Source organism: Camelus dromedarius, chromosome 3, assembly GCF_036321535.1.
Source record: "Camelus dromedarius isolate mCamDro1 chromosome 3, mCamDro1.pat, whole genome shotgun sequence".
Taxonomy (NCBI): domain Eukaryota; kingdom Metazoa; phylum Chordata; class Mammalia; order Artiodactyla; family Camelidae; genus Camelus; species Camelus dromedarius.
The window spans coordinates 106,864,005-106,885,239 of NC_087438.1; the positions used below are offsets into that span (position 1 = coordinate 106,864,005).

The 21,235-nt window shown below is 41.9% G+C and overlaps 2 protein-coding genes across 6 annotated transcripts in view; one reads left to right on the top strand and one right to left on the bottom strand.

Moving 5' to 3' along the window:
- Positions 1-2,991, bottom strand: part of SLC36A2 (solute carrier family 36 member 2) — a 64,578-nt gene extending 61,587 nt beyond the window's left edge. The window contains exons 1-2 of one of the 2 annotated variants that reach the window (XM_031449378.2): positions 2,772-2,991; positions 1,047-1,228 (exon numbers count right to left, since the gene is read on the bottom strand). The gene's annotated coding sequence lies outside the window, so the exon portion shown is untranslated. The remainder of the gene's footprint in view (positions 1-1,046; positions 1,229-2,771) is intronic. The other variant, XM_064484462.1, reaches the window with a different exon arrangement.
- Positions 2,992-3,108: 117 nt separating this feature from the next.
- SLC36A1 (solute carrier family 36 member 1) overlaps positions 3,109-21,235 on the top strand; it is a 40,860-nt gene continuing 22,733 nt past the window's right edge. The window contains exons 1-5 of one of the 4 annotated variants that reach the window (XM_031449383.2): positions 3,109-3,304; positions 12,889-13,036; positions 18,786-18,876; positions 19,902-19,990; positions 20,449-20,544. In XM_031449383.2, coding sequence (XP_031305243.1) covers positions 12,894-13,036; positions 18,786-18,876; positions 19,902-19,990; positions 20,449-20,544 — 419 coding nt within the window. In that variant the 5' untranslated portion in view covers positions 3,109-3,304; positions 12,889-12,893. The other 3 variants (XM_010987277.3, XM_031449381.2, XM_031449382.2) reach the window with 3 other exon arrangements.

Here is a 21,235-nt window from a genome sequence, read left to right on the forward strand (position 1 = left end):
AATTACCTGGAGGGGCTGTTGAAACAGAGACTGCTGGGCCTCACTCCTGGAATTTCTGATGCAGTAAGTAAATGTGGAGTGGAACTCCAGAATGTGTCTTTCCAATAAGTTTCCAGGTTTTGCTGATACTACTGGTCCAGGGACCACAATCTGTACTCTTATGTTTTGTGTAGTTTCTTTCAAGGTGCTTACATGTGTTTGTCCAATTGATTAACCTTTTAACTTTTACCTTAGAAGCTTTTCTCAGATGTCTGGTAATCTCCTTAAAAATTTTAAACTAACATTTTAAACATAATAAAGTTCACATATTTTAATTGTTTAGGTAATGGTTTTGACAAACATATAAGCCTATGAAGCCATCATCCCAATCAAGATACACCACCTCAAAAAGTTCTCTTGTGTTCCTTTGCTGTCAACCCCCATCCTACACGTCCCGAGCAATCACTGTTAGCCTTCTGTCACTAGATTAGTTTTTGCTCATTCTATAGATTTATGTAAACTGCATCACATAGCATGTAGTTTTTTGTGTCTGGCTTTTTTTTTCACTTAGCATAATGAGATTCATTCATGTTTTCGCATGTATCAGTAGCTCCTTCCTGCTATATATGCCACAATTTGTTTACCAATTCACCTATTGATAAATATTTGAGTTGTTACTAATTTAGTTTTATTAAGCTGTTTGCTGTGAACAGGTAAGTACAAGTCTTTGTGTGGATTAGAGCTAGGACTAGGGTCAGGCAAGCCAGGAAGCCTAGGTCACAAAATTTAAGAACACACTTGCTTTTGTGTACATATAAATGCCAACCCAGTACTTGCACAACTCTAAGAGTGAGTCCCTCCTTAAATTTTCCCAAGGCACCAGGCCCTCAGCCCACTACATACATGTTTCTATATTCTTGGGTAAATACTTAAGAGTGAAATTGCTCCACCATAGGATAGGGATGTGTTTAACTTTACTAAAAACTGCCAAAGTTTTCCAAAGTGGTTGCATCATTGCATGCTCCCACCAGCAATGGATGAGAATCCTGGTTGCCTCACGTACTTACCAACACATGTATTTCCAGTCCCTTCTTTTCTGTTGCCACAGATGGATTGGGGCAAATTTGGCTCATCTGTGCAAATTTTTCTGTCATCCTCATCATCTCCCCTTTCCTTATCCAAACCAGATTTAGGAGAGTTTTTGCTGTTTGTCTTGGTATCTGTAGATTCTCTTTATCTTCTGGCTTTGCTGTAAATAGAATTTGCAGAGCTTTTTTCCTTTTTGCTTTTGTATAGTTTCTAAGAGCAAAAGAATCAAAATGCTTATTTACACATCCATTTTGTACTGGAAATCTTGATATTTCTGAGTAAACAGTGGGAGCAGAAGTGGAGATTTGCATATTGGGAAAGATTAAACATTACTGTGTGCTACTTTCTAATTAGGGCTGCATAATGATAAGGTAGATAGAGTCCTAACAGTATCTGAAAATAGTGCAGCCTTTTTTTTCAAGGGTCTCTCTAATAAGGGTGTGGTGGTCAGGTAGAAGGAAAACCTTATTGAAAGTCAATGCATCCCAGGTACAGATGGGGAAGACAAATTCCCACTTGATCAGTAATTCCAACCAGGAGCTGTGATTCTCATAAGCTTTGGCTTTCCTGGGTGAAACATTGGCAGGAGCCATAGAATCAGTGAAATCTGAGTCCAGGAGGTGACCTAAAGGGGACATTTCTTGACTTGGGCTCAGTAGCATTCTAAGCATAGCTCCTGGCACTGAGTAGCCAATGAACTGAGCTGGGGGAAGTCGGGTGGTTCTTCCAGGATGGGATGAAGTCACTGTCTTCATATTCTAAACAGAGCATGAATCTACGTCTTTTTCTCTTTCCCTGGTGAAATGAACCAACTGGAGTAGGTTTTTAAAAACATATATATAGGTTATAAACCAGATAGAGATTTTAAACATAATGTAATATATTACAAAAAGTAATAAATGTTTATGAACTAATTTGAACAGTGAAGATTAAATTCTTAAGCAAAACAATAAACACTGGTATTTATGATTCTACATCTTAATACATCTGTACATGTCTATATATAAATATTTCTATAAATACATAGCATAGGGTTTAGAGGACAATACTCACATGCTGGTAACTAAATCTTTGGGGAGGACAGTGAATTTGGAAGAAGGGTTAATTTTCACGGTTTATGTACTTACATATTGTCTAACATTTCTAATAAGATAATGTTAAGGTATCATATAATTTTTACTGAATATTTTAACCGCTTCACTGAGGTATAATTTACATATAATAACCTGCACATATTTAAAGTGTATAATATGATAACATTCAACAAATACATTCCCCTGGGAAACCGTCACCATGAGCAAGATAATAAACATATTTGTCACCTTTAAAGTTTCCTTATGCCCCTTAATAAGTAACTCTCCTCTCCTGACCTCCCCACCCCAAACCACTGATGTGTTTCCTGTCAGTGTAGATTATTTTTAAATTTCTAGAATATTATATAAACAGAATATTTTTCTGGCTTCTTTCGCTCAACATAATTATTTTTAGATTTATCCATGTACAGTTATTTTAAAATTTAGCCATTTAGCACCTGTATCGATAGTTCATCCTTTTTTTTTGAGTATTCACATAATTTTTAGAAGTAAAATCTGCTAAAAGGAGGAAAGAGAAGAGTATACACCTCAAACATACTGAATTGTTGCCATTCATTTTAAAATGTTACTTAAATCTTCAAAATACATTGAAAAGATATATTGAGTTACCTCACAGTCCCATTTCCGGTTGCAACCACCAATATCTGAGTGAACGTCTAAAAATACGAGGTGATGATTTTTTAAAAAGATGTATTATTTCTCGATTATAAAAGCAACATATGGTCATAGAGACGTACTAAAGAAAATACGACAAGTGTAAAACTGAGCGGTGCCTCACAAGCCCACAATCAGGGCACTCGGGATCTCGCGCTCTCCGACGCTCAGCTCGCTGCGCATGCTCCGAGAACGACTGACCGCTCAGTCCCCCCTCTCAGGGGCACCGCCTTCCCCAGAGGGGAGGGGCAGCAGCGCGCGGGAGCACGTGACCCAGGGTTCGGCTTTGGGCGCCGGGATCACGTGATGGGGTCCGGAAGCGGCTGCCAGAGCGGCAGAGGGTGGACATGAGGAGGGCTCCGCGCTGAGGAGGGTTCCGCGCTGAGGCGGGCGCCGGCTGAGGCGGGCTCCGCGCTGAGGCAGGGGCAGGTGGGCTGCTGCGCTGAAGTGGGAGCCAGAGCTCCAAAGCCGGAGCCCAAACCCGAGCGGTGAGTCCGCGCGCTGAGCTGCTGGGCTGACGGCGGGTCGTCGCCTTCTGCCGGACCCACGTCGCCTTCCTCCGGGTGCCGCGGATGCGCCAGCTCAGGCATAGACCCCCCTGGGTTGCCGGTCCGAGTCTCCTCAGCTCCTCAGCCGCTGCTGCGGTGCGGTATGGACACTCCTCCGGGGTTGAGAACTGGAGAATCCCTTGTCCTTCGCGCTGTCTCGCTTAACCTCCCCGCCCTGTTTAACAGGTGTGGAGACTAGGTCCTGAGATGGGAAGGATCACCGAAACGACCAGCTGGGGCTTCTGCTGTGCATAGGTCCTAAAGGGGTCGGTCCTGACGGGCCGGGCTGGTGTCCCACTCGCTGCGAGAGCCCTGCTTGAGACTTGGCTGGTAGAGGGTCCTTGGGTCATAGAATACCACAACTGCTCGGACTCTGGGAAATTATCTTTTGCAACCCTCTTCTAGGAGTGGTGGGGAAATAGAGGTCCAAGAAGGGGTAGGGGTTGCCTAAGGTCATCCAGGGAGTTAGTCGCAGACCTGCGACTAGAATTCTAGTCTCCCTGAGCTCCCGCTGCTGTTTGCTTTTCACCACACTGCCTCCAGCGGAAAACTTGACAGGTGAAAATGCATCCTTTTCCTTTCCTCTTCTCTTTCATTCCTCTTCCGTTTTTAGCTGTGCATTCCTGCATACTCCATTCTCCGGCTCGGCTTGGCTCTGGGTGTGGTTCCCTGTTTCAGTGTTCAGGATTTTTCTGCAAACTCATCATTCTGTAGGTTTTGTTTCTAACCGTCCTGCAGTTCTGTGTAAGTCATACCAACCAAAATATGAAATAAGAACCGGAACTTATATGAAATAAGTATGCTCCTAGAAGGGTAAGTGGCTCTTAGCTGAGGCTGTAGAGAGCTCTGGCATTAACTTGGAGAATGGCAAGACCTTTGCTCTATTTTTAATGTAGCTTGTCAGATTTGGCGAATGCTGGTAATATTTGGATGGATGTTTTGCAGTTATTTGAGGCTTGCTGAAAGAAGATAGCAGCGTGGTGTATTGGAAATATCTGAAATTGGGGAATCAGGAGATTTTGTTCTAGGTCTGACACTTACTTTGCAATCTTGGGTGACTTCCATCCTTGCTTGAGTTTAGGTTTCCCAGTCTGTATAGTGATGGGTAAAATCCCGAAGGACTCCTTTTGCTCTGACATTCTCTGCATCTCTGTTTGTTTTCTAATCAGAGAGGTTCCCACACCGCGTGTGTATTAGTATCTGCTTGGCAGCAAGGCTTAATATAGTCGTCCAGGAAGCAGTTTCCCTACTTGTTTTTAGGTTGACATGAAATCCTCCTCTTTCTTCCTGTCTCTGTATTATGTCTAAGCTAAATGCTTACAGCTGAAAATGTTTTTGACTTTTATTATTTTAAATGTGATCAAGGCTGTCTTTGATTCCTGTTGAGAGCCTCATCTACAGTAATTAACTTAATTGTACATTTAGAGTGTATTTTCTTTGAAGATGTTCTTGAAGTAAAGAGGACACAAAAGACTTGGTCATTCGCTCTGAGACTGGGGTGGAGGCCGTATGCAACAAAGGCTGCTCCAATGTTGATATTAAGTTTCTCTCCCTTTGTTTTCTGATTGTGCAGTTTATAATCGTCTACTCTTAAGTCCCTGTTTTCCCTTTAAAGCATCTATCTGTTTATTCAGCCTCATGCCTGTGGAAGCTTGAAGTGCTTAGAACTGACTTTGTCTATTTTAAAGGCAATGTGAGGAGGTGGATTCATTATTTTTGTAATGTTCCAGAGACCACAGCTAGGACCAGTGAATGGAAGTGCCATTAGGGAAGTGGGTTTGGGGTGAGCATAAGAACTTTAGAAGAATTTGCGCTCTCTCACATTGTAACACAGAGCATGATGGTCCCTGTCACTAGAGGTCATTGTCACTGGCAATTATTTTGGGAATGTTGTAGATTAGATCGTTGTTTTGGGTAGAGGGTTGGACTAGATAAAAATTTTCTTCTAAGTCAGAAGTTCTGTGAAACTCTAGGACTGAACTGCTTAGCATGTGGGATGTGAAGTGGAGTAGGTGGAGCAGAGGACCGTTTTTGTGAATGCTTTATTTCCCTCCTTTTCTCAGATAACAATTCTCGTGTTAAGTACTCCTGCTCTTTCTTTCTTATTGTCCCTCCTCCCTTCCTGAGTGAGTGTCTTAGTTCTTTAAGGTTTTAATACCTCTTCCAGGGTCAGATGCTGAAGAGTCATTGCTGTAATGATATGTTTCTTCTTTCCTCCTTGTCCTGAAGCGATATCCTAGAACTGGACTCAAAAAATGGACTTTGGTTTCTACTTTTGCTGGCTGGTCCTAATAACTAATTCCAGAAGTGTGTGACTAACCACTAACTCCTAGGCTAGTTTTTCTCTTTTTTCCGTAGAGGAAATTCACCTTGAGTCTTAACCCAGGCCTTGGAGAAATCCTGTACCTCCTTCCTTTGGCCAGGCCTCACTGGGTCTGAGCACACAAAGCTAGCCTCTGTTTAATGGGTGTGGGGTCCAGTGGATGGGACATTCTGAATATGCCAAAAGAGAAACCTCATGATACTGTATCTGGTACTGTCTCTTCTTTTATCTCCCAAACGTTTGTCTTGAAAGATTTGTCACCCAGAGCCAGTTCTCAATGACCTCTCTAGTAGGAAAGACTCCTCTGTGCTTCCCTTTTCTGTGAAGTTCGGGAATCTGTCTACATCCCAGTATGTTACTGGGATGTTCATGGCACATAGATCACTATTTCCAAAATGGAGACCTGGCTCAGCTCTCCAGAGTGATGGAATGGAGCAAGTCCTGAAGCATTTATTTGTGTAGTGACTTCCTGACTTGAACTTCTGACTTCTTGTCCTTGAACTTCTCTCTGGTAATAATCACAGTTGTTACCATTAATTAATCAATGTCCATTATGGGCCAAGCAACATATTTAGCATCTTTTCCTTCTAACTTCGTAACAATATTGTGATGTAGGTGTTATTAATGACATTTTTCAGATGAGGAAATTGAGACAAAGGGAGATTAGGGTCACACGGCTAGGATCTGAACTCATTTACTTTTTGTTATGCAGAATCCCCCCTGCAGACCTAATCCTGCCCCAGTTTAGTTCCGAAGGAGATTTTAGGGAGGGTAGAAAATTTCTGGTGTGTTAGAAAGAAGACAACTAGGAATCTGGTATACTGGATTCTAATCTCTAACTGTTAACCAGCTGGAGCTTTGGTTCTCTCACTACAAATGGGAATTTGGAACTGGTCACCTCTAAGTCCTGCCTGGTCCTAACATTGAGGGCTTTTTATGGTTGTGGGGGGAAAGTGAGTGTGTTTGCTGCTTCAGCTGCTCCAGTGCAGAGCCTGCTGAGGTCAGCAGCTGTTCTGTGGTTGTGCTAGCACCGGATTCTCTCAGGCAGGAGTCTCAAGTTCTGGAATATACTTCCGTGGTAATTAGATGGAGTCCTATCCAATATCCTTTAAAACAAATCATGTGGATGTCAGAAATTTTCACTTCCCTCCCTGTTGACCACATACAGGAACACAGTCTGTGCCTTTGTTCATGTTTCTGGAATTCCAGCAACAGAGAAGAGAACATTTATCTAGAGAATTTGCTGCTTCTCTGGGTTCCAGAGAATGTAATTGTTTCACAATAACAAGTAGCACTTTTAGTCTGCATGTATTACCAATCCATGAGCTCTGTTAGGTGGTGAGGCCTGGGGTATACCCATCATAATAAGATCATATATATTTTTTCCTTAGTGTTTTACATATGCCTGTGATCAGGATCATCTAGGAAGCTGATGAAAAATAAAATGCTCAGGTTGAATCAGATTGGACCCTTGTTTGTTTTTCTTCCTTTTAGCGTACAATTCAACCATTTAGAGTGTACACTTCAGTAGCTTTTATATTGAATTCAAAGTTGTGCAGCCATCACCACAATCAATTTTAGGACATTTTCATTACCTCAAAAGAGACTCTGAACACTTTAGCTGTCACCCCTCACCCCTCCCAACTTCCCACCCTGGACTCTAGACAGCTGCTAATCTGCTTTCTGTCTATAGGTTTCTCTATTCTGGACTTTCATATGAATGAAATCATACAATATATGGTCCACTGTGACTGACTCCTTTCACTTAGAATAATGTTTTCAAGGTTAATCCATGTTGTAGCATCTATTAGTATTTCATTCTTTAAAATTGCTGAATAATATTCACTGTATGGATATACCATATTTCATTTATCTGTTCATCAGAATTTTTTTCCCCATTTTTTTGGCTATTAGGAATAATGCTGTTATGAACATTTGTGTATACGTTTTTCTGTGGACATACATTTTCATTTTGGTATGTACATAGGAGTGGAATTACTGGGTCATATGGTAACTATGTTTAGCCTTTTGAGGAACTGCCAGACTGTTTTCCAAAGTGATTGCACGTTTTACACTCCCATCAGCAGTGTAAGAAGGAGTTCTCAGGGGGTTGGTGGAGGGTATAGCTTAGTGGTAGAGCGCATGCTTAGCATGCACGTTAAAGAAAAAATAATGATAATAAATAAAATAAATAAATATTACCCCCCAAAGAAAAAGAAAAAAAAAAGAAAAGAGAGAGTTCTCTATATTTTTCTACATCTTTGCCAGTACTTACTATTAGCTGTCTTTGATTCTAGTCATCCTGGTGGGTGTAAGGTGATATCTCCATTGTGGTATTTGTTTCTCATTTACCTGATGGCTAAGGATATTGAATGTCTTTTCATGATTTTTGGCTATTTTCACATCTTTGGCAAAATAGCTATTCAGATCTTTTACCCATTTGTAAATTGAGTTGTCATGTTATTGTTGAGTTATGATAGTTCTTTATATGTTCTGGATACAAGTCTCTTATCAGAAATATAATTTGCAGAAATTTTCTCCTATTCTTTGGATTGTCTTTCACTTCTTGATGGTATTCTTTGAGGCATAAACATTTTAAATTTTGATTACATCTAATTTATCTATTTTTTTATTTTTTTTTGTTTGTGCTTCTTCTGTCATATGTAAGAAACTTTGCTTAATCCATAGTCACAAAGGTTTATGCCTGTGTTTTCTTCTAAGAGTTTTTATAGTTTTACTTCCTACATGTAGGTCTTTGATCTATTTTGAGTTAATTTCCATATATGGTGTGTGGTAGACTTCCAACTTCATTCTTTTGCACGTGGATATCCAGTTGTCCCAGCACCATTTATTGAAAAAACTATATTTTCCTCCATTGAATTGTCTTGGCACCCTTGTCAAAAATCAATTGACCATAGATGTAAGAGTTTATTTCTGGACTGTAAATTCTATCCCATTGATCTATATGTCTGTCCTTATGCCAAAACTGTATTGTCTTAAGGTTACTGTAGCTTTGTATTAAAGTTTGGAATTGGGAAGTCCTTTGTCCTTTTTTTCCAAAATTGTTTTGGCTAATATGGGCCTCTTAAATTTCAAAATGAATTTTAGAATCAGCTTGTCAGTTTCTGCCAAAAGGCAGCTGGGATTTTGATAGGGATTCCATTGACTCTGTAGGTCAATTTAGGGAATATTGCCATCTTAATGGTATTATATTTTCTAATCCATGAATGTTGGGATTTTTTTTCCATTCATGTAGGTCTTCATTAATTTCTTTCAACAGTATTTCGTGGTTTTCATGTACAAGTCTTATACCTACTTGGCTAAATTTCCTCCTAAGTATTTGATTCTTTTTGATGCTGTTGTAAATGGAACTGTTTTCTCAATTTCATTTTTCAGATTGTTCATTGAAAGTGTATAGAAATACAACTGATTTTTGTACATTGAGCTTACATCCTACAGGTTTCCTGAACTTAGTTCTAGTAGTTTATTGTTCTCAATTTGGAGTTGAATCTTATCAGTAAACTCTTAACTAGCTCTCTTGAGAACATTTGAGTATTTTCAAAGTGAGTTCAAAAGTGAGTTTAGTATTTTCAAAAGTATGAGCCCAATAGGTGGGGGAAAGATGCCCTTAAAGTTTTTAATATCAATGGTCTTTGCTAAAAATTGAAGCTGTGTAAAATAAAACAAATATAAGGAGCCATGCATTCATCAAAAAGAGCAAAAATAAAAACAATAAAACCCAACATTGGCAGGGTTATGTAAAGACAATCATGTTCATATTTTACAAGTGATACTGTATGTTAGGTCCATCATTTGTATGATAAGAGCCGTAAAAAACCTGTTCACCTAGTTGTACTGCAAGAATATGATTTGAAAATTAAAAACTCTTTGTATGAATTTTTTAAATCATAAATCATGTGGTATAAGATAGTCATTGAAAAAAAAGAAAGCAGAAGCCCAAAATCCAACAATTGGGACAAAGTGAAGCAAATTATTTTATTAATATAATGATGGACCATTATATTGTAACTAAATATACATCAGTGTATGCACTGTGATTTAAGGAAGAATATATATGAAATAAGTGTGGGGAAAAACCTTAAAATAATGAGAACATTAATTAATTTAAAATAGTTTATATAAGGGAAAAGAAGAAAATTTGTCAAGGTTATACAAATAGTTGATATTTCAATGTAATTTTGGTTAAATGTATACTTTAATAATGACAACAACTATATATACATTTTTTTCCCCACCAAACGTGCAGACTTTTCTTACTTAACACAGTCTTTTGAGTCTAAATACCTTATGGAGATTTTTACTTTGTGTTGGTGGGCTACACATGATGCATAAACACTGTTCATTATCCTCAAGAACCTGAAGGACAAGCTTGCCTTGATCTCTTACGTATTACTCCCCTCATTGTGACAGTTAGAAGGTTCTATTAAAATTTCCCACAGGGCAGGAGCAGACTTTCACAGCATTAGACGGTAGAAACCAGGTTTCATCACAGAGCACGGGGGGAAGGTGACTTTGGACGCTAGCAGTCAGTGGGAACAGCTAGAGAGGAGGAGGCCTTGGTTGCCAGAAAAAGCCATGGAAGGTACTCCAGGGAGTGGCCACACCCACCCGCTACAGTGCTTGAATTCCTTCGTAGTGGCTCTCAGGGGACTTCTGCTTGAGTCTTTCCAGGGATAGGGAACACACTATCTCCTAGAGCGATCGCCTACAGCCATCCATTTGGAAAATGACTTTGGATAGAAGGGTCTTCCTTAGGTCTAGCCAAAGACTTGCCTTCCTTTACTTTGTAAGTACTGATCCTGCTCCACAAAACGAGTCTGAACCATAGGACTGCTTTTAAATAAAGACTGTTTTTAATCCCTCCCGAGTTTCCAGTTCTCCAGGTTGAACCTTCTAACAGCTTCCGGCCATTCTTCATTTAGCTGGTTTCCATCCCCCTCATGATCTTGGTGCTGACCTTAGGCTATAACACAGTTTATCAGTATCCCCATATAGTGAACTGCCTGTAACAGAATACAAGGTATGGCAAAAAAGAACAGTCTGTCATCTCCGTGGGCTTCTCTCTCATAGCACAACCAAGAATTGCATTACCTTATTTGGCATCTACTATTGTATCATTGATTTCTGTTGAGCTTATCATCAACTAAAACCCGTTAAGTAGCATTTTCTTTTTCTTATTGAACCTACACGCAGTTACCAAGCCACATCTTCCACATCCTGCTGTTGTTTATTGGACTTCTGATCTATAGATTTCAGCTTCTTTTTGAGCCATTTTCTTAGTGATAATCTGCTGTGGGTCACTTCAGTTTTTATACACAACGTAGAGAGGCCTCTTTACAATGTTTAAAATAAATTGAGCGTCTATACCAAGTAAACAACTAAGCGGTTTCTTGGTCAATGGGGAAGAATTGGGGAACTTGTCAGTCCCTGTATTCTGTCCCTCTCCCTCAGTAAAATGCAGGATTCACCTGGAAAGCTCTACTCCTCAGATGCTTTTGGTATGTTGGAAGAGACTGGGAATTAGCTGTTGTTTGCATAAAGAATGACATTAATTGATTCCTGGAATATTAGGGCTGGAGAATTGTTGGAAGACAGTTAAGTACACCACACCTCCCACCCCTGGCCTTTTTGAGCATTTGAAATTGAGATCCTACACTAATAAAGAGAATTGTTCCAAATTACTAAGCAAACTGGTAACAGAAGCAGCCGTAGAAGCCAGGCCTTCTGATATGCATAGACACTAACTTAATCACTTTTGCCTAAATAGCAGCTTTCAACTGCTCATAGTAAGATACTTTGTAAATTTTTTCCTTGGCCCTCTTTTGAGTTTAATTGCCCAACATCTAGATGACTTCCTTGATTTCCTCCAGCATGTGAGTAAATGGTGCCTTCTTAGATATTTAACAAAGTCAGCTCTGGTGGTGGGGCTAGGCAGGATGGTCTCTGGGACTTCTGAGTCTTTACTGGCTTTCTGCCAAGCAGTTTCCTTGTGAGATTATGTGGGGTCCTTCTTCCAGCAGTTGATGGGAGAAAATGAGATCACTCCTGGATCAGTCAGGTGCCAATGGGGACCAGGTTCCAATGGGTCCCCTGGGACTGGACCTCTGGGAGTATTTGACACAAAGCTATTCTCTGGCAGCTAATGTTGGGTGTCGGGTGGAGCAGTGTGTTGCGATGGCTGTTGGAGGTCCTGTTTCCTCACCAGGTGTCTGAGATAGCGCATCAGATTCAGGATGGGCATCCAGCCACAGGCTGGGGGAGAGACCCTTATAGGCAGTCTTCCGAGTGTCAGAAGGATTTTGGTGCTATTACTGGACAGACTGATTTCTTTTTTCACTATCTTAAAAAAAAATTAGCAAATCTATACAAATAAAAAGGAAGAAGGGTTGTGGAAGGGAAATGTTGAGACAAGGGCTAGTGACAAGCACTTCTCATGTTCCTGGTCTTCCTCTGAGCTGCTTTTAGCTGCCCTTTCTGAGTATTCAGGCTGCTTACAAGAAAGGAGTCTGAGGATGAGGGGACAAGCATCAGTAATAACCTCCAAAGAGCATAGGACAGGCCAGGCATCAGTGCAGAGAGAAAGAGAAAGTCATTTGTGGCTCTGGGACCTGGTAGGGTGTTGGAGCAGCATTGGGTGATCCAGAAGGAGTTTCTCCAATGCAGAAGGTTCTTTCTCTAACAAATGCAGAGGAAAAATAGTATGCAGTGAGGAATATGCAGGTTCCTGTCCCCTAAGAGCTTGCTCTTGGGGAAGATGGATGTAGATACAGTGTCACTATTGTTCAAGGTCTAAGAAGTTAGCTCAAAGGAAGAGGTCTTTAATCCCCACCTAAGGAATGAGGAAGGCTACCTAGAAGTGCCTGTTTGCATCTTCCCCCACCCTTCCAAGCAGTGTCTCACCTTTGCTCTGTCTAGGTGTGCTGTGGCAAATTTAGAAACTTATGAGTGTGGCACTGTCTGAGAAAGTTGGGAGACAGAAGCCAAGTGAGCTCAGCCCGCCCATGTGTACTTTGTACCTTTTTCACTTCTCTTGGATCAGGCACTCTCATTGTGCTTAATCTGTAGTGCGGCTGTCACTGAGCTACTGTGGCAATGGTTGTTTCTGCCCCAGAGCCCACCCCAGGCTTGGAGCTAAAGGCTCCAAACACTGGAGGTCTAAGCACTGACCCTGTCCCCCCAGCTACCATGTCCACGCAGAGACTTCGGAACGAGGACTACCGTGACTACAGCTCCACCGATGTGAGCCCGGAGGAGAGCCCGTCCGAAACCCTGAACAACTTCTCTTCTTCAGGCTCCTACCAGCGGTTCGGGGAAAGCAACAGCACAACGTAAGTAGCCCTCCATCTGCCCTCCTGGGTGGATTCATGATCCCAAGTTCTGCAGTAACATAGTCTCCCTTAGGGTTATTTTTGCTCCCCTATTTTATCAATTCCATACTTTACAAATGAAGGTACAATGTAAGGAGATCGAGTGAGTAACATTGCTGAGGTTTGAGCTCTCTGTTTCTCATTTTTTGTTCATTTCAGCTGTGTCGGTCCCAGAAGGCTTGTGCCAAGTAAAAGCCTGAACATTCTCTTAATATAGAACCATGGGTCATCTGCGCTAGAATCTCAGATACTTCCAAGTCCAATTGGAAGCCGCCTTTGCAAAGTCTCCTCCAGACTTCTGTCCCCATCACCAGATGGCTGGGTCATTTGGTGGAAGAAGTAGGAAGAGGGAGGAATAACTTCTCTTGCACTTAAAAAATTCAAGGGGTTGATGAAGAAGAGGTGATCTGCTTTGCATGCCCTGAGGAGGGCTTAAGTTTTATTCCTGGACACTGAATCCCAAGTTTTATCTGGGCTGAGTTTGCCCCTCTGCCAGTCTGTTTTTCCAAATAGAAGATAAAACTTAAGACCTTCTTATGAAGCTATGTTGACTGTCTGGTGCTCACCATTCATATGGAAAGATTCAGGGGAAGATTTTCTACTCCACTGAGTTGTCTAGCTCAGTTCTGAAACTCAGCAGACCTCTGACATTTTCTCTGGATCCCAGCATCCTGTCTTTTACAGCCATTTTGTTTATTACTCAAGTGTAGCTATCGCCCTCTCGGTGTTCCCTTGTGGGTTGGGTGTGACTTACTGAGAGATCCATTATGTCCTTGACTCACACTGTCCCCCAAGACTGCCCAAGGAGACCATGGAAGCTTCTTTTGGAGCTCATTATTAAGTGAGGCTCCTTCTGGCTGCAGTCTTTCCTGGGGCAGGACCTTCTATCTTAAGAAGTGAAATAGAACTAGAGGAGATGGTCTGCCACACTACAAGCTCCTCTCCCCCCCGAGCTGATTTCTGCTCATAAGGATTCATTCTCCATAGCTTCTTCCTCACGTGGCATGCTTTTATAGAATCGCCCATTGCTTGCAGTGTTAGCTGATGGCAGAGATAGCTTGGAGCACAACTGGCAGCAGTGAGGACTATTCCGTCTTTTTCTTAACCTTGTCTACCCAATTGGCTTCCCCCAGGGGGAAGGAATGTCAATGCAGCCAGTGACAGGCAATAGCTTCCCTTCAGAAGTCTCACTCGATGTCGTGAAGTACTTCTTCCAAGCCTCTCTAGTTTCCTTTCCAGTTTTCGCTCTTGTTCTCAAGGATCAAGTTGTCTGTACAATGCTTGTCACATGGAGTCTAGGTTTTCATTTTTTACAGGGACCCCTCTGAAGTTCAACACTAGCCAGCTAGGAACTTCAGGATGGTAGCTCATAGGTTTTGTATGTATTGAAGATAAGGCATGGCTGTTAGCTATTCTGTAGTCAACCCCAAGTTATCTCCCCTTGTCTGCTTGAAGTTGCCAATTGGAAGATACTTCCTTTGGGTTTGCTTTGGGATATTTTCCAGGGTATACTTTTTCTGAAGGCCCATTCTGCCCTGACGTTGTGGTACAAAGTTAGTGACCAGAAAAGCCCATCTGTAAGTGTTGGCAGATATCGCAGTCCCATCACAAATGGTACAGAAAAAAGTACTCCGTTTGGACTTGGAGGATTGGCTGAGTACTTTCCTGGGGCCTGGACCCATACAAGCATTATGTGTAGTGATTAAGTATAAGCTGATTTGGGGTGTCCTAATTAGCAAAATAGGTGAGAAGTGTTAGGGACAAATTTTTGAGCTGGATTCCTGTCTATTGGGACTTGCCCCACCGTGTTATCTAGTTTGTCAAGGAACAAAGTGTATGGAAAAAGTACATGGAACAAAGTACAAGAAGCAACGTATATACATGCACATACCAGACTCTTCTAGGGCTTAAGGGCTCAGTAAAAATCCCTAATCAGGGATAGGGACAGGATAGGAACCTCAGACACTTCCGTGATGACGTGTTTGGTGAGGTTATTTCCTAACACTTCATGTTATCAAGCTGTTGACTTCTTTGATGACAGTCTCGTTTTTTCACTCTTTTGGGCAAAGTTTTCTTGTTGCCCTGTTAAGCTGCATTATACTGCCTGTGGTTGAGCTTTGATACTTCTTCCCCAGGCTGGCAGGCTGAGAAACCAGTTGACTGATACTGGTCTTCTGTAGGTTATCTGGAGCAGCCATTTGCAAAATATGGTCTTCAGATTCTCTGGGGGATCCAAGACCATTTCAAGAAGTCCAAAAGTTAAAACTGTTTTCCTAGCAATAATAAGAGGTGATTCATTTGTCTTTTCACTGTGTTGACGTTTGCACTGATAGTTCAGAAACAATGGTGGATAAAATTGCTGGCACCTGAGGGTAAATCAAGGCTGTAGCACCAAATTATGCTAGTCATCATTGTATGTTTCATTGCCAAACATATGCAGAGAATAAGCTGGTTTCACTTAAGCATGTCCTTGAGAAGCAGTCACACGACTAATTTTGTTAAATCTTGACCCTTCACTACAGGTCTTTTATTATTCTATGTGACACAATGAGAAGTACGCGTGAAATAGTTCTACTGAACAACTAACACACCATAGGTTATTCAGACCTGAGTACTTGCCAGACATTTTCTTGAAAATGAATGTAATGATACTGTCAATCAAGAAAAACAATCAGCAGTATTTGCTGCCCACAATAAAATGTGAGCTTTCAAGCAAAGTTAGGGAGGGAAAAAAACCTTGTATCCAGTATTGTGACCTTGACAGCTTCCCTCTACTTAGACTTTTCTGTTGAGATTAGAGATGATATTAGTGAATGTGATTTTTTTGATATTGTATAATGAAATGTACATTTCAGCATTTGGAAGATCACGTAACTCAGGGAACCATTATCTTCCAGATGACTGAAGTGTGATGTTAGAAAATTGTTTGTGGGTAAAAGAGCTACTCAGAGAGCAAGATCACCAGTGGGTTTTTGTGCAAATAGAGTATGAAATGTTCAGATTCCACATTACAGCTAACTTCTGAGAAACTACTGTGTCGAGTTTTGGTGTAGTATCAAAGATCAATGGTAACAATTGTCTGAAGAGGCTATTGAGATACATTCTAACTGCATGTCTGTATGAGGACAGACTTACTTTGGATAATTGCACCCAAACAACCTATCACAACAGATTGAATGCAGAAATAGATCGTCCAGCTGTCAAACAAGACATTAAAGAGGTTCACAAAAAAGTAAAATACTGCTCCTCTTCTCACACATTTTTTGGAAAAAGGAGTTACTTTTTGTTAAAAACTGATTATTTATACTAACATATAGTAGGTTCATTGTTATTTGAAACTGATAAATACTTTTAAATTTTTTGGTTTAACTTATAATATAATATGTATGAGCAGATATAATCCACATAAGCAAAAACTATTTGGGATCCTCAATAATTTATAAGTGTATAAAGGAGTCCTAAGACCAAAAAGGTGTAAGAACTACTGACTTAGAGCATCAGTAGATGACAGAGATCTGCAAGGCTTACGTCTTCCTCCCACCCCCTGTAGTTAAGACTCTACAAGTCCGTGGAGTTGATTTTGTGATACTCATATGGTTTTGGGTAATCCCAGCTTATGGCCATTGATTAAAAAGAATAATTTTGATCAGTTGCCTAGAATCCTGCTGTTTCAGAACGGAAGTGTTTGTTCTGGTCCAGTCCCTTTATTCTATGATGAGACAACAGACCCAGAGAAGGGAAGGGAATAGAGTTAATGGCAGAGCCAGGGCTAGAGGGACCTGATCTCCCACGAAACCCAGCTCAGAGGCATTTGGGGAGGCCTCTGGGTTTGGTACAATGCTTACCTTTGTCCTTAAGTGGATTAAACATTTGCCAAGATGGAAATTTGATTGGTCCATCACCCAGTAAGCTCCTGGTCACTGGCCACTGATAGTGAAGGAGTTGCCCCTGGACCCTTGTGGTCCTTGGGCTATTCCCTTAGTTTAGTCCAGGAGAGCACTTACCTCTTCTCATTCAGACTTGAAGCAGTTTTCTTGACCGTGCCTGAAAAGCTTGGAAACAGTAGAAGGTCAAGAGCTTTTCTTCCTGAAGGTGGAGGGAGAAAGGTCACCAAAAGTAAAATTCCTTTCCAGAGAGTGTAGATGGATCTTATTTATTATGGTCTTTATGAGTTAACACAGTATTTGCTTTCAGTTTCTGCTGAATTGCAGATTTGAATAAATATATGGAGGCATCACCCAGGAGGTCTTTAGGTTATTTGTGCACGAGAATTTCTAGACATTTCCAGGGGCCAAATCCTGAGTAGGTCTGTGATTTAGGGCAACGTGATACCATGTTTGATCTTTTCATATCCTGCTAGAGGTAACAAAGGATAGAAAATGCTGAATATGAGGCCCCTGGTATCAGAGCTGTGAGGAGTTCCCATTCTCTGTGGGATGCCCACCCTCACCCTGCCCTTGTGCCCATGAAGCTAACGTGCTCCCATGTATTGGTGCCCATGCCTCTCTGGGCGCATGTTCCCCAGGCCTTTCCTTCTTCCGCATCAGCACACTCACAGCTCTGCTGGTCCTGCTGGGCTCAGCCCAGGTGTCTCCTCACGGTGAACCCTCATCTGCCTCCCCCTCCCTGTGCACTGTCCCTGGGCTCTCCCTAGGACAGAGATCTTTCTGCCTTGGGTGGTTGTTAGTGTGTCTGCCTTATTTTCCTGGAGACGTTATTAGTTTCTAGAGACCGGGGTCCATATCTGATTCATGCTTATTTCTATCACTGTATTAACACGATGTTTAATGTAAGAGAGTTGGTATTTGTTGAGTGAAAAAGTAATGAGAGCACGTGAAAGGCTTTACAATTGCAGCTTGAGGTGGACATTCTGTACAATAGGTGAGGGAAAAATCTGTCCTTGAGGCAAAAGGATAAACTAGCTGACTCTCTGAAAAGGGCTTCTCCAGCCCTAGGACTCTATGGCATTTGACTTTTTTTTTTTTTTAATACAGAGTACATATCTTGTAGTAATCTATAATGAAAAAGAATATGAAAACAAATATATGTATATATATGTATGACTGAAACATTGTGCTGTACACCAGAAATTGACACATTGTGAACTAACTAAAATTAAATGAAAATAAAATAAGGTAAATACGGAGTACTTTAGGGACTGGCCTGTTGTGGGACCATACAACTCTGTTCACTTTGCATAAAACTTTCTGTTAAGAGTTTGGGGCTTCTATTTTGTCTTCCTCTGTTCTTTTCTCACAACAGTGTCTGCCCTTCACAGTTCTGCTTGGCACCCTCTGTTGCACTTCTGGATCTGAGTCTTTACGGTGGACAGCTCTGGGGTGAGAACCAGGCCCAGAGATACTGGGAAAGGGCAGATGCCTAGTTAAACCCCCACTGTCCCTCTGGTCTGATCTCCAGGAGAGGTGGACCCTCGGAGATGCCTCAGGGAACAGAGCATATAGCCCAGTTGCTAGGAGAGTGGGCTGGGGGCCGGACAGCCTAGGTTTGAATCCAGGCTCACACTCTGGTGTGTGACCTTGAGCAAGTTGCTTCTTTGCGCATAAGATGAAGATAATATCTGTCTCATAAGGTTATCTTGAAAATTAAATGAGATAATTCATGAGGGCACTTCTCACAATGCTGAGTGCTCAGTAAACATTAGCTCTCATTATTGTTAACCTGCCCTTGTCTACTTTTCTTCCCACTTCAGATGGTTCCAGACCCTGATCCACCTGTTAAAAGGCAACATTGGCACAGGACTCTTGGGGCTGCCTCTGGCAGTGAAAAATGCAGGCATCTTGGTAAGGGTGTGCATCGGTACCGGGAAGTATTGTGACAAGTTTTAGGAGATGGTGGGGCCTTTTTAAAAAACTTGACTTCATGTAAAATGTTTTAAAATGGAAAACTTTTCTTTTTCAAATTCAGTTGAGAAAAAGTAAAGTTCAGATGTTCATTCATCTTAAGACATTTATTGAGGATATTTTGTATGCCAAACACTGTTCTAAGGCTGTAAGAATATTATCGGTGAATAAAACAGGCAGAGATTCCTGTTGGAGCTTACTTTGTGGCAAGGAGGATGCATATAAAGTGCTTCTGGAGAGTGGGGGAGGGTATAGCTCAGTGGTAGAGCGCATGCTTAGTATGCATGTGGTCCTAGGTTCAGTCCCCAGTACCTCCAGTAACAAGATAATAATAAGTAAGTAAGTAAGTAAGTAAATAAATAAATAAATAGCTCACATTTTGGATAAAAAAGTTTCTTGCAGTTTCTAGCAATAAAATTAACTAATGAATTAGTAACAGAATTCTGTCCGTTTTCTACACAGTCCTTCCATGCCCTTAGATGGCCAACTCTGAGAATCTTTTTTTTTTTTTTTTTTTTTTTTTAATGATTCACCCTCCTGTAGACCACCTGTCAAAACCCATTCTGGTTTCTTTAAGAGTTGGAGATAGCTCAGAGATGGGGATTGTCCTTAGCTAAGGGCTGTCTGTGGCATTGCTCTCAAGAGAAGTTTTCCCTCTCCCACCACCCCTTAGCCTGTCTGTTCTTCCCAGACAGTCACAGGAGCCTTCTATTCTGATTAGCAACAGTCTTGGAACAGCCTTATCTTGTGTCCTTCTTCTCCTGGAGATTAATTCTCTAGAAGGCACACTCAGATTCAGATGGTACCCATCCTACAAAGCTAATCTCTGTGGGCACACTTTTCTCTCAAATGCTGTCCTGAAAGTTCTGTCATTGCAGGGTGCCTGAGTAGCATTTTGATCATTTGCAAATCCAGTTCTAATTCTACCTGCATGTCTCCTTTTCTTGCCTGCAAACCTGTCCCAGATGGGTCCCCTCAGCCTGCTGGTGATGGGCCTTGTGGCTGTGCACTGCATGGGTATCCTGGTGAAGTGTGCCCACCACTTCTGCCACAGGTGAGAGCCCTTCTTGAGTGACAGATTGCCCTTTGGGTTCCCGTTACCACCACTGAAAGTGAGCACATAAGCGATCAGTCTAGGCTGTCTGTGCCAGCTGAAGGCAGCTGCTGGTTACCATAGCACTGCTTTTCCCTGGTGATTTCTGTGTCCTTTTTTAGCTTGTTGTCATCTGTCATTCTTAGGTCCAGTGGACAGAGATCACATTCTCATTTTATGTGTTTTGTAATATTTACCCCATTGAAATGATTTCCCAGGTGGTTGTTAATTGTTTAAGGAAAGTAACTGTCCTGTTGACTTAACACTTCTGCTCCTTGAAAGCATTCGATATTGGACTTAGTGGTACGTCAGGGTGGCAGGTGGGGAACTGTCCCCAGTCGCTGTGAGCTGTGTTTGTTCTGTCATTGTCATTGTCTGACCCCTGCCCTCTGCCCTTCCTTTCCCTCCCATTCCCTCAGACTGAACAAGCCCTTTGTGGACTACGGGGATACGGTGATGTACGGCCTGGAAGCCAGCCCCAGCTCCTGGCTCCGGAACCACGCGCACTGGGGAAGGTACATGGTTTCCAGTGTCTTTGTGGCTGTGGCCTCCCTTCAGATAGGGAGGTGAGGTGTGGGAGATGGTGTCGGTAGAGGGAAAGGCGTTGTTTGGGACTGTGGACTTGAGTTCTAACTCAGCTCTGCCAGTAGTAATCTGTTTGACCTTGGGCTGTGTGACACCCCCCCCCCCCCGCCTGGGCCTCAGTTTCCTCACTGGTAAAACATGGGGCCTGGCCTGGAAGATCTCAAAGAGCTGTGCCAGCTTTGAAAGCCTGTGACCAGTGATTATTTTATCTCCTCATTTGTTCAACAGATATATTTAAGCACTCTCTGTTAAGTGGCAGAAAACAATTCTTGGTATAGAAAGAAGGGGTTTCCACTAGGTAAATTATATGTTCTGTCTCTCCAGGGTCTTGTAGTCTCCGAAGGAGAGAGATGTGCGAGAAGCTTGAGTACAAGAGATCAGGAATAGGATATCCCAGTAGAGAGAGGATGTCGTGAGTCAGAAATACATTCCAGGGGCGCTGAGGTGGAGGAGCCATAAAGAGGCTCTTGACACTGGCTGGCGAATGAGAAGGGCACAGGATAATGCTTTCAGGACAGGGCAGGGCACCGGGCAAGAGAGGGAAGGCTTCATGGAGGACGTGAGGTGAGCTAGAACAGATGCGTTTGGTAGGGAAAGAGACATTTCAGGAGGCGGAGTAGG